We start from the raw sequence: 13,372 nt of genomic DNA, 5'->3' as shown, positions 1-13,372 counted from the left end.
TTTAGTCATGGGTTCCCTCAGTGTTGCAGTCTGTGCTGCCCTGCCCTACCCTAGGCCTGAGGACAGGCAGCAAAAGCTGGAGAACTGTGGGAGAGCCTGGGGACTCTGGCAGCAACAAAAAGCATTTTCTGGAGACCAGGAGCCACAGTTTAACCCCTCAGGGGTCGCAAATTGCCCACAGGCTGCCAATTGGACAGCCGTGCTTAAACCATGAATGCATCATTCAGACTTTTCTTGAGCACAGATCAATAATATTTATTGAACTTTCTACCTTTTCTGTTTCATTATCACCTCTGGATTTTTTCTGCCATTTCTGTTTGTGAAGGAGGGAGATTCAGTCTTAGATTTGAAATTCCTTTGTTGTTTAACATCAGCATGTTTAACATATTTCCTTGTATTAGTAGCACAGTACCAGTATACTGTGCAAGCCTCTCCCAGATTGATTTTCTGATAACAGACAGAAATCTAAAAGCCAAGTAAATTGATTCTGGGAGAGCAGACTGAGGATCCATATAGATGGCTTGTAATGGACTTCTGGGTGAAAAAAACTAATGGAGGGACAAAAGGCAGGTAGCAGGCCACTGGGCAAAGCATGAAAACTTGTCAGTGAAGAGAGTCAGAGGTTCTGAGGTTGGGCAATGGCTGTGAGTAAATGAATACAATGACACCAGTAAGACTTGGGAAGTGTATCCATATAGAATTCAGTAGCAATCTAGGATCAAAGGAAAAGAGGGAAGCTCCCAGCAAGGAGATAGGGTCATGGTACAGCATGCAATAAAAAGAAAACAAGTTTAAGCCATAGCAGAAAGTAAGAATGATGAAAATCTATGGAGAATGTAAGCTGGCAAAGAAGGGCAAAAAGAATGGTAGTAAAAGCTGAAGCAACAGGTGCTTGAAAAAGTACATGAAGGGAAATCAAACCTATGGATTAACCAGTTCTGCTGTAACATTGGGTGCTTGGAAGATGAAATGTGTTGAAGACAAAAATGAAATTGCATTGGTAGAAGACAGCTAAGTCATTAAAGAATGACACTGGTTTTGTGAGAAACTGTTCAGTAAAGATCACTGGAAGAAACAGTTGAGGGTGACAACTTCACAAGACCTATGTCCACAGTAGAAACCTGGAAGTGGTAAGAACAATGAGATGTGGGAAGACCAGTGAAATCGGACAGTGCATTAGCTAAAACCATGGTGATGAACTTGAGCTTAATCTTCGAATTAGAAAGCTGCCCAGTGAATGGAAGAAGAGCACTAGTCCCTAATTTCAAATTGTAAAAGGGATGTGCAAGAAAAAAGTAATTAGCAACACATCAAGTTAATGGGTCGTATAATGAAATGTCTCAAAAGAATTATCAAGAAAAGATTTTATGAGAAACTAGAACATCAAGAAAGCAACAACCTATTCAGATAGCTCAACAATGGCTACACTGTCTGAAGCCCAACGATTGCAGAGGGCAAAATGCAGGAAATTCCATGCAGTGTTTAGCGACTTGCAGAAGGTTTAAGACTGAGTTTTTTTTTAGAGGGCTAGGGTGGTGTTACCTGCAGTCATGCAATCTGGTGATGTCTGTTCAGAATAGCATGTATACACTTGAGGTTAATACAATAGTACTGAGAAGCAACTGTGATTATAGTAACAGATTCTATGTGAGGGTAGGTCCCCAGTAAGTATCTGCCTTAAGCCCCTTTTTGTTTATAATTTCAGTGAACAGCTTAATGTCAGGCAGAGGTGTCAAACATTTGGCCTATAAGTCACGTCCAGTCCACAAGGACACTTTATCCAGCCTGCTAGACTACCAGTGGGTTACTGTAAAGTTGGAGGGCCCCAGTGAGTATGGTCTTCAGCAGCAGGAGAGTGAGCAAGGGCTTCATCACACCAGTCCCACTTGCCTTGCAGCCGTTGTCTGCCCTGCCGCTGCTGTCCATGTCAGCCAGATTGATCCTGCTGTCCCAGGCCAGATTTGGCTTGCAAGGAGCCACGCAGTCATGATCTGTCATGGGGTGTAAATTTGACACCTCTGATTTAGGGAATTGGGGGAAGGGCTTCATGGAACATGCCTTCTTGCTGCTGATGTGTTGTGCTGTTAACATGAAAATAGAAAGTATTTTAAATTGGAGGACTTCATAAATGGAAAATAGTATACAAATTAGCTGATAAAAGAACAAAATACCTGTGATGTTTTCTGAGATACCATGAGAGAGCAGCAAAATTACATGGTATGCAGGACAGTGTGTATAATAATATAAAAACTTCAGCTCAACTCTGAACTATGACCATGAGGATGTAGATGTCAGGAACTGTTTAGAGCAGTGGTTCTCAAACTTTTTTGTACTAGGACCCATTTGTAAACATCCATTGCCAGTCCTGACCCAGTAAATAGTTGAAGTAGAAAACATGCAAGTATTTTGGCCCCAAAATACTTATTACAAACTATAAATTTAAAGCACCTCAAGAGTCTTGATTTTAAAGACAGAAATCCACATCAACAGGAAAAAACTTTAACAACAATATCAATACATGACCCTCCATTACTCCCAAGTTGCATTCATCATTTGTGCAATTTTCACAAAGCAAATTGCTAGTGCCTCTCACTCTTGACTTGCAATTCCCCATCCCTGCCAGTGCCCCTCACTCCCTGGCCCTGCTGGTGCCCCTCCCAACCCAGTTCCCCTCCCAACCCACTGACCCCAGGCCCCCAGTATGTGGGGCAAGAGATGGGTGTGTGGGGAAAGAGGGGGTTGTGTGTGGGGCATTGGGGGGGGGGGGGCGTGTTCCTGCCCAGATTTGTGCTCCCACCATGGGTGTGGGGCTGCGGCCTGACATGGGCAGGAGCTGCCTCTGTTGTCCAGTGGGCGGGACTCAGCCTGGGATGATGGGACTCATTGCTGCTGCCACCACTGCTGGGACCCCTATGCCAGCTGCACTGCCAGCAGCATGAGGAGTAACGGATGGGGGTACTGCATTGCCCTCACCACCTGCTGCCAGCCGCTCTCATGCTTGGCTTTGGCTCTACCCTGCCACCATGGCCTGGCCACTGCTGCTGCTCCTTAATACCACCTGCCCTGCCTGCCACCCCACCTCTCCTCCAGGGTAGAGCTGTGGCCTGATGGGAGTGGTGGTGGGGTAGAACTGCAGCTTGAGGGGGGCAGCTGGCAGTGGGGGATAGTGAGAGCAGCATCCCTGGTGGTGCAGAGGTTGTGGCAGCAGCAGCAACAAGTCTCGCTACCCCGCTGGGTCCTGCTTCTTGGGCTGCAAAGGCAGCCTCCTACCCATGTTAGTCTGGCCAGGCTGCAGCCGATGCCTGCTGTGGGCACACATCTGGGGGAGCAACTGCCCTCCATGCCTCTCTGATCTGTTGCCTGTGCCCCCCAACCTCCTGATGCAATATCTGTTCTTCCCCCTGTTCCCCCACCCAAACTTGGCTGTGGGGAGCTGCTTTCTGCTCATGCATGTGGCACCACCTGCCTAATCGCTGTCCTTTTGTTCCCCCCCCCAGCCCCAAGCTGCCCTTTGCAGGCTAGCAGCGTTCCAGCCTGCAGGGGGGAACCTGTGATTTTCCACATTTTTCTCCTTTTTCATGTTCTATCCATGTTTTTCCATGATTGTTTGTGACCCTTTCTTATATTTTTGTGACCCACTGTTGGGTCATGACCCATGGATCGAGAAACGGTGGTTTAGAGTACTGGTGCTAATTGAAGAAGTTGACAGGAATTCTCTGGTTTAAGAATGTGCAGATTAAACTAAAAAGTAAGGTTTCTTCTCTTAGAAAAATGTGCTACTACTTCATAGACCAAAAAGTATTTCTAAACATGCAAATTTATTTTTTATTTGATATAAGGGTAAAAATTCAACTTGCTTGGATTAGAAGTAATGTAATGTTAAGTACCTCCAAGTTTAATTTAAGAGATTTAAATCATTCTGAAAATGTACTAACCTCCTAAGAGATATAGTATCTTTTCATAGTTATTAGAGGTATGTCTCCGCCTTAATTAAATAGCAGGATTGATCAGGAGTAGGTAGGCCAGTTTTCCAGATTTTCCAGAATGTTGATGAATGCTATATGCATGGCTGCTGTATGTCCAAAACAGTCAAACGTGTTTGTATATGTATGCGGAATTAGAGGAAAAAGTAAAATTTGGAGGTCGTGGAGGAAGAGAATTTGTATTTTTGAGCTTTCTGTTACCAGTCATGAGCTTAAAAAAACCACCCTTTTTCACTGACAGTATAATGACTCAACAATTGGAAGAAATGTAATCAATTGATTGGAATACTAAAATGTTCCTTTTTTCCTCTTTTTTTTGTCCCTTTTAACCATCATTATTTTAAAAAAATGGTTTTCATTTGGGTCTAGAGTATGTCACAAATGAAATGTCCAGTCTCCCCTGACTCATTGTCATTTTGTTCAGCTTTTTCTAAGAGTGTTAATGCCAAGCCATTTGATTGTTGCATTTGATTTATATACCTCTTACAGCTCTGAAAAGACTAATCGTCCTTATGTGTTCATTGTAATTCATTGCTGTATTGAAAAATGAAGGGCATAGGCATATGAAAAACTTAGGACATGGGTACATATAAAAGTTATTCTGAGGCAGAGTAGGGCTTTACTGAACATAAGGCATTTACAAAATAGTGCATGCAAACTCTTATTTTGTGGTACATAAATTAACCTGTGGTCACTGAGGTCTGAGCTACTACAGGTTATCTTCAATTTACTGCCTAGGTATACTATATACAAGGGCAGTTACTAGGGCTGTGCAAAGTTTCTGTCACCAATTTGATTTGGAGGAGATTTGGCGGCCAAATCTCCAGATTGAATTGAGACACCCATTAAAAGGTCCAAAATAAATCGGAAGGCTCTGAACTGATTTGGAAAAGAGTCAGATCAGCCAGGGAGAGGCAGGCACAGCCAGGTGGCTGCAGGTTCTCCCACAGCTCCTCCGGATGTGCCTGCCTGTCCCTGGGCAGGGGGAGCCGCAGGAGAAGCGTCCATGGCTGCCCTGCCTGGTCCCAGCCTCCTGGCACTTTAGAGAAAAGTGTGGGGGAGGGGGGAGCCCTGCACTCACCAGCTGTAGCAGTGGCGATCAGAGCCTCTAGGGGCTCGTGGCAGGCCACCCCAATACAGTGCAGGGCAGTGGATGCCTCCTCTACTTGGCACCAGTATGGCAGCTGTTGCATTGTGTAGGTGCAGTGTGGCTCAGCAAGGTGCTGCTCACTGCCTGGGAGCTGGGGCAGCTCCACTCGGCAGCCGGAGCCCAGCACCGCTTAGCCCGTGTCCCCGACTCCCAGACAGCATGCAGCACCTTGCTGAACCACACTGCATCCACACCATGGGGAAGCTGCCACACAGGTGCCAGGCAGGGGGGGCAGGAGTGATCCCTGCTGCCCTGCGCTGCGTGGGGGACTCTGCCATGAGCCATCAGAGGCCCTGATAGCAGCTGCTACAGCCAGTAACTGCAGGGCTTTTTTTAAGTGTTGGGAGGCTGGGGCCGGGCAGGGGATGGGGCCCAGGTAGGGCAGCCATGGGGGGCTTCTTCCATGGCTCTTCCCACCCAGGGAGAGAGAGGCACAGCCTGGAGGAGCCGTGAGAGGGCTTGCAGCTGCCCGGCTGTGCTTGGCTCTTCCCAGCCAATCCAAATCAGCACTGGATCTCCGATTCTGATTCGACCAAATTGAATGGGGACAGTAATTTGAATATTGAATCACTGTCCTCCGAATCGGCTGAATCCAAATCAAATACTTCCCTATTTGTACAGGCCTAGCAATTACCATAGAACAGCTGATGCATGGTAAATATCACCTTCCTTTATCTTGCAATAATTTGTTTCTGTGCTCTTGCCCTCAGTATTGACCACTACAGAGGAACTAGCTAATTAGTATTCATAATGTCTATTTAAGAAACAAGGATAATACTAACTAGTACTATGTTTAGTGGAACAAAAGGTTAGATAAAGTGTTGCAAATTCTTTTATGTCATTAAATAGGAGTCCAGATTAATGAAGGAAAAGGTTATTTTCATTACTTCTCTCTCCAATTGTCTACTTTGTCTAATTGAGTTAAATCTATAGTTATTCTGGGGATGGGGGGGCAGAATAATTTTATAAACTTGGCAAGGAAAACTGTAAAATTAACCTAGATGATGATGATCTTTATTTAATTTCAGTTCTTTAATATTGGAGGGTGTTGAACCACAGAGTACCTGTGAATTGGAGGTAGATGCCGTAGCTGCTGATATTTTAAATCGATTGGATATTGAAGGTAAGTTGATTATTCTGTATGTTGTACTCTTCAGGGCAGAGGATGTATTATGGCTTTGTTAGGTATCTCATCAAAACCTCAGTCTTGATTGAACTATTGTACATTGTATAAGTGATAAATATCATTTTTTTTACATGCAACATACTCTAGAATAAGATGTATTCCTTATTTTGAAAATTGGAATGAATTTTTAAAGATCTTTCCTTGTATTAACTGAGTATCCGCAGCTACAGAGCTGTTTGCTTGTTGTTCTACTTCTTGCAGATAGTGTGAAGACCTTTATTTTCACTTTTACCTGGGAAGCAGCAGAAATGACTCTTACCTTATTTTCTCATACATCACATACATGCCAATTTCCAGCAGCTGGCTTTTGGCAAAAGGCATGCTGTATGTGAAAAGATATGATTAATAATGGCTACTGTACAAAACTGATAAACAGCAGATATAAAATGGACACTGAAAGTTGGGAGAAAGTAGGTGATTCTAAGAGTGACCGAGGAACAAGACAGAATCTTAGTGTAACAGGTCAGGAGACTGTCTCAGTCTCTAAGAAGTGTTTAATATATCCATTTTTAGGTTCTTTTCCATCTGGTGCTAACTAACCCCTGGATTAACCTTGGTATGGATGCCAAAAGAAGTTACTATTATACACTTAGAGCATGTATTCTTAAAAGCAAAGGAATACTAGGGAGGCATTGGAAAAAAATACCAGAATTTACACATTATACCTGTATTCCCATGAAACTGAAGAGTTTCAGTGAACAATTAGGTGACTGAAGATGAAACCTGTTAATGGGAAAATTTAAAGAAATTGTCAGACTTGATTTCACATTAGCGACCTTACCTTGATGTATTTTTGCATATTTCAGCCCAGATTGGCAGGAACCCGGGTTTGCAAGCCATATGGGAAGATGAAAAGCAGCGCCGCAGAGAGAAAAATGAGTCTTCTCAGATTAGTCCTCCTGATTCACAGGGTAAACGGTGTACAGTGAAACGTAGTTGCTTATTGAATGTTTTTTGGAGTGACAAGCAGGCAAAAGAGTGTAAATTGATGTGTTTAAATTGCTGTGTTTCAGCTGGTGTCTAGAATTCTGGCTTTTCAAGGCAGAGACTTTAAGAGTTTTCTTATGTTTGTAGTTCATTTGTTTTTCAATCTACAGGGTGTAAGCTTAGTTCAGAATAGTGTTAATTCAATGCAATTTAATTCAGTACACTTTATTACTGTGTTTACCTGAATCCAAGATGACTTTGAATTTAAGACAGTGCCACTCGGTTATTAGATTCTATAGGTGGAACATTATAAATGTATTGTCTTTTTCCATTAACATAATCTAAATATTGGGGGATGGTCTTAAATTCATCTCCCTCACTCCCCCAACCCAACCCCCTTCTGCAATAAATAAAGCAGAGGCAAGCAGCCTGATCCTACTACTTGTCCACCTGGTGTATATATCCTCCTTCCACGTACTTCCCTCCCCAGGGCCACCCATTTATTCTGTGTGGTTAATTCAGCTCTGGCTTAAGCTCAGGGTATGGAGCACACAGTGGTTCTGGCCCCCACCAGGCAGCAGCAGTGGCAGCAGCTCCAGTGTGGGCCTGAACCAGAGCCAGAGCTGCACAGTCTCCTTTGCACTCCTCCAGGCTGCCTGCCATCTGGGCTCCCTCCCTGACACCATGCACTGCCTCATGTCACCACCACCTGCACTGTCTCTGCCATCTGCCCTCTGGCCAGGTGGCAGTGACAGCAGCGGCAGTGTCAGCTGTGTCCTGGCCTCTGCCCCAGCCTGGAGAAGATGGTGGTGGTGGCTCCAGCCCTAGACCCACGTCAGGGCCTGAGCTGCAATCACTGCTTGTACTGGGCTGGTACTCAAATCTAGTCCAGGACTTTTTCCATCCCCATGTCTAATGTGGGGGGAGAATCTACTCCTGAGTTTGAGTAAATTATTATGGTATTATTGGCAGACCTGGTGCCTGTATTTAAGGTTTCCTGACATTTTCCATTATAATACCCTGTATTTAGATACTCAGCCAAACTTAAAATCTCTCTCTCTCTCTCTCTCTCTCTCTCTCTCTCTCTCTCTCTCTCTCTCTCTCTCTCTCTCTCTCTCTCTCTCTCTCTCTCTCTCTCTCTCTCTCTCTCTTTCTCTCTCTCTCTCTCTGTGTGTGGAGCTAAAACAGTGGGGTTATTTTTTTTAGGACTAGGTGTGGGGAAGTTGTTGTTTTGGCCATGTTAATTCATTCCTCACTGGGAATGAATTAAGATCATAAAGTGAATGAAATGGTTGACTATAGAACCACTACCTCATTTGTTGCAAAAATAGAAAAAGTATCAGTGTATGAGAACTGTGGGAACAGATAAACTTGTGGGTCAAGCAGATGGAAGTTAATATGTAGAAATGGATTCTGGGTGTGCTCTTTTCAGAATTCCTATATAATGCTATACAAATTGCATACATTAATCACTAGTGGCTCCTACCTATATGGATGGCCATCTTAAGAACGTGATTTACAGAAGGGTTGGGTACTTGTAACTGCAGTGAAGGTCAATAGGAATTGGGCTCTAAGCAGATAAAGTATTATAAAATGCTAAATATTCTGAGAGCTTTGGCTGCAAATTAGATGACCAACATCAGTCAGTACTTTGATATGTTGGTTTTAAAACCGTTACAGATTCTTGTATAAAATAATAACTCTCACAATAGTATTCTGAAGATAAATTCTGTAATTTTAAGAAAGAATTAAGATAGAGTTGAGTGCCATAAAATACTAATGAGGATGTGTGCATGTGTTCATGTATAAAAAAGATCTCTAGTGGTTCAGAAGTCTGAATTTCTATATTTTTATGAAAGAAAATATAGCTGTTTCTTTATTTAAAATTCTCATTAAAATTATTTGTCAGTATGCTGTTGAAAATACAGCTAAATGAAGGTTTTTAATAATAATTGAAAAATTAGTTTTATAACTGTCTTGAAACCAAGGAAATGGAGTATGCTTTCAATGCATCTACGTGTGTCTAAAATTGTTAGGAAAACAGCTACTAGCTGGGCACATATCACACATTCAACCTCTTTTTTTTCCTAAAATTTTTCACAAGTGTAGTCAGTTACTAGTATAAAGGATCATCTTAGGAATCATACTCAACAGTTGCTTTCTGTTAATAGAGCTGAGTAAAAGCTCCAATTAAATATATACATATTTTTTTAATTTTAAAGATCGTGGATTTGTGCCAGCAACAGAAAGTGAAAAAATCTTTCAGAAGAGGCTAAAAGAAATTCTCAAGCAAAATGACTTCTCTGTGTAAGTGATCAACCATTTTCCTCGGCATTAGTTTTTGTGCTGACTTTCAACTGTCGGTTTAAAGTATGTTTCTAATTTTTTTAAATATGTAGAACGTTATCAGGATCATTGGACTACAGTAATGGATCAGAGGAGTTCTCTGCTGAGTTGACACTACATTCTGAGGTACTTTCTCCTGAAAATGTTCTGTGTTCACCAGCCAACATGATAGAAGTGCACAAAGATGAGAAACTGAACAAAGGTGAGTATTTTCAGTGACATTAATTTTAAGGACAGGTCCTGGTGGTTTTACATATTCCTGTATTTTGGCAACTGGAACTACTGAGGATTTGGCTCTTGGTTATAGAGGAACTACACACCAAAAACAAATTTGTCTTGATTTGTACTCTTTATATCTAGGGACCTACTGAAATACTGATTCATGGCATTGCCTGTGAAATCTGTGGGGGAAATAAAAACTTACTGAAAATAAAATGTTGGCTTCCCAGCGGGAGCCAGTAGTCTTCAGGGTGCTGTCTGCTAGGGCAGGGAGGGTTCTGCCCACTTGAAGGGCTGCTGGCCCCCCAGCCTCTTGCCACGGATTGGCTGAGAGCTGCCTGTTATGTGGCCCCGTCTTTCTCCAGTCAGTAGCCAGGGGCAGGGCTGCATGACAGGCAGCCCTCACAGCTGATCTGTGGCAAAGGGTGGAACCATATGACCGGCAGCCCATCAGTAGCTAGGGTTGGGGCCCCTTGGCCAATCACTGGGGGTGGAGGGGGGGAGCGGCGGTGCTGCCATACTGCCCATGAAACTGCTGCGAGGCCCTGCCTTCTGCCTGCAATATTGGTGGGCAGGTGCCCCAAATTCAGTAGGTTCCTATTTATAATGCCAATAAAGTCAGTTCTATATCATGGTTAGGAGCCAGGTATGTTCTCTCAGCATCCACTTTGGGCTGCTCTGTATCAGTAGGATCTCTGAGGAGACATGGCTGGTTTTTCATTTATAGTGCTAGCGTGATATGGGGATGAAGTTAGCCAAAGAATCTGACAAAGTACATGAACAGCTTTTTACCACTGTGGATTATCAGAACTAACAAATAGAACTGTAGTAAGAATTCTTATAAATAATGTGGCTATATTTGAATTTATAATATCTGTAAACTGGATTTTTTAAATGTGTTTGTTTTCATATTGAAACATTGATGTGTGAATCTTTCAAGGTTGTTATCTTTTCTTTTTTTTTTTTTAAAGAACCCAACAGGAGGCATGGTAAAAAAGAGGAAGCACTTATTAATGAAGAAGCAATTTTAAACGTTGTGGAAAATAGTCAGAGTTTTCAACCCTTATCTCAGAGACTGAATCAGACTCCAGTTTTCAGTAAGTATAATCAGAATGCAGTAAACACAGTCCCTCCTATTAAGTTTTTTTATTTTTTTATTTTTTTTTATTCCCCTAAATGTCATTGTGCTCAGTGGCATACCAAATGATTTTTTTCAGTGAAGACTTGAGCAAGTTATCCTTTCCTCCTCCTGGTAGCATTATCAGTCTAGTAAGTTTGTAAAGGTCACTGTGTTACTGCTGTTGCAGTAATCTGTCAACCTTCATACCGGTGCGCTAGGATACTTGGATGCATTGCTGTTCCATAATTTTCTTAGAGGTTGTGGGGAGGCCTGAAAAGATTCTGGTACACCAAAGTTTGGATCAGTGAATGCAAGCACCTGCTGTTGAGGTGTGTTAGGATGATAGGTTAAGGCAAATAGTGAGGGTGGATGAAAAAACATGACTGAAGAGAGAGAGGGAAGTAAATGCAACTAAAAAATAGAGAGCAAAACCAGGGATCAGAGGAGGCACAGAAGGATGTGATTGGGGAACAGATTGGCTTACAGTTAATAGCACAGTAAAAAGTTGACTTTCTGAGTATGAAGGAAGAACTAGAACACTACATTGAAGAGAGCGATTTATTGTTGAATGCTGTCAGCTTCATTTTAGAAAAGGTAGGCAAGATCTTGGGCAGTGAATAACACGAGCTGCTTAAGGAGAGAGAGGATCTGTGGGGAGAACGATACGTGAAGGGGAGAGCAAAAGGATGAACTTTGTAGATAAAAATACCATAATCATGAGACTTTCTCAGGAGTTACTCACCTGCACATGAGTGTTGAAAAGTGATGTTGTCTCTAGCCCAGAGGTGTGCTCCATATGTCCTATGGGCCACCCACAGCCTACCAGGCTGGCCACTGTAGCACACTGTCTACCCTCTGGATTGTGGTGTACATGTAAGAGGTCTGTGACCCTCACACCAAGACCTCGGATGCATATGGGAAACAAGCAGGAGGAACTCATCCTCCTGGTATCTGACACCAGCCCAGACATAGTGGGGATAACTGAAACGTGGTGGGACTCACCGCATGACTGGACGGTGAATGTCAAGGGCTATAGGCTGTACAGGAGGGACTGGATAGGAAGGAGAGGTGGGAGCATGGCACTCTATATTAAGGAGGAATATACATCCTTGTCAATTAGCAAGGAGTCAGAGGAAGGGCACTCTGAAGTGCTTTGGGTTGGAGTACAAGGCAGTCGAGGGGAAAGAGACTTAACGGTGGGGGTCTACTACAGACCTCCCAACCACGGGGAAGAGCTTGACCAGGAATTCTTAGGTCAGCTCACAGGTAGTGAAGTCTAAGGATGTGGTAGTCATGGGGGACCTGAACTTCTCGGACATCTCTGGGGAAGAGCAGTCAGGCAGGTCTGACCGCTCACATAGGTTCTTAGACAGAGTGCAGGACCTCCATCTAACGCAGGAGGTGCACAGCCCCACCAGGGGATATGCCTTGTTGGACCTAGTGCTGGCCATGGGTGATGACCTGGTGAGGGGGCTGCGGGTGCTTGATCACCTGGGCAACAGTGATCATCGCCTGCTGGAATTCACCATCCAGCGCAAGGTGGCAAGGGCCTGCAGTAAGGCAGGAGCCCTAGATTTCAGGAGGGCAAACTTCAATGAGCTAAGGAGGGTAGTTGGGGAAGCGCTGAGGTCCCAGAGGGGAGGGGAGCCAGGTGTCCAAGGAGAGTGGTCGCTCCTTAAGGAGACGATCCTCCAAGCCCAAAGGAAGGTAATCCCAATGAGGATCAAAAGGAGCAGGAGGGCACACAAGCCTCCATGGCTCACCAAAAGCATCCGGGAATGTATCCTTGCTAAAAGGGAGGCGTACACCCAATGGAAAGAAAGGGACATCACCAGGGATGACTATACTGCAGTTGCTCGGAGATGTAGGGGTGCAGTCAGGAAGGCCAAGGCAGAGATGGAATTAGGACTAGCTTCCCAGATTAAGGACAATAAGAAGCCCTTCTTTAAATACACAGGGGGTAAAAGAAGGTTCCGGGTAATGTGGGGCCCCTGCAGGACATGTTGGGAAATTTGGTCGTCACACAGATGACAAAGCTAACATGTTTGACAATTTCTTTGCCTCCATCTTCCTAAGTAGGGACCAGAACAGTCACCTCCCTGTTGGGCCCCCCTCGGGTCCCAGGGGAGGCACACCTGGGCCAAGGGTTAGTGAGGAACTAGTTAGGGAACTTCTGGAGGGACTGGACGTATTCAAGTCAGCTAGTCCAGATGATCTCCACCCTAGAGTTCTAAAGGAATTGGCCGAGGTCATTGCAGGACCCCTGGCATGGCTTTATGAGCACTTGTGGTGCTCTGGTGTGGTGCCGGAGGACTGGAAGAGGGCCAGCGTGGTTCCCATCTTCAGAAAGGGGAAGGAGGAGGACCCGAGAAACTATAGGCCAGTTAGTCTTACCTGGATCCTAGGCAAGCTGTTTGAGAAAATTATTCTGGCACACATCC

At 44.1% G+C, this 13,372-nt stretch overlaps 1 protein-coding gene across 1 annotated transcript in view; it reads left to right on the top strand.

Moving 5' to 3' along the window:
* REV3L (REV3 like, DNA directed polymerase zeta catalytic subunit) overlaps positions 1–13,372 on the top strand; it is a 209,912-nt gene that overhangs the window by 105,829 nt on the left and 90,711 nt on the right. Inside the window, exons 6-10 of the mRNA XM_090038057.1 lie at positions 6,162–6,256; positions 7,126–7,230; positions 9,469–9,553; positions 9,646–9,794; positions 10,783–10,908. Of these exons, the coding sequence (XP_089894183.1) occupies positions 6,162–6,256; positions 7,126–7,230; positions 9,469–9,553; positions 9,646–9,794; positions 10,783–10,908 (560 nt within the window). The remainder of the gene's footprint in view (positions 1–6,161; positions 6,257–7,125; positions 7,231–9,468; positions 9,554–9,645; positions 9,795–10,782; positions 10,909–13,372) is intronic.

The sequence above is a fragment of the Crocodylus siamensis genome, chromosome 1 (assembly GCF_052110815.1).
Source record: "Crocodylus siamensis isolate JL-2025a chromosome 1, ASM5211081v1, whole genome shotgun sequence".
Taxonomy (NCBI): domain Eukaryota; kingdom Metazoa; phylum Chordata; order Crocodylia; family Crocodylidae; genus Crocodylus; species Crocodylus siamensis.
The sequence above is the reverse complement of the archived record's forward strand: the minus strand, read 5'-3'. Positions and strand labels throughout refer to the sequence as shown.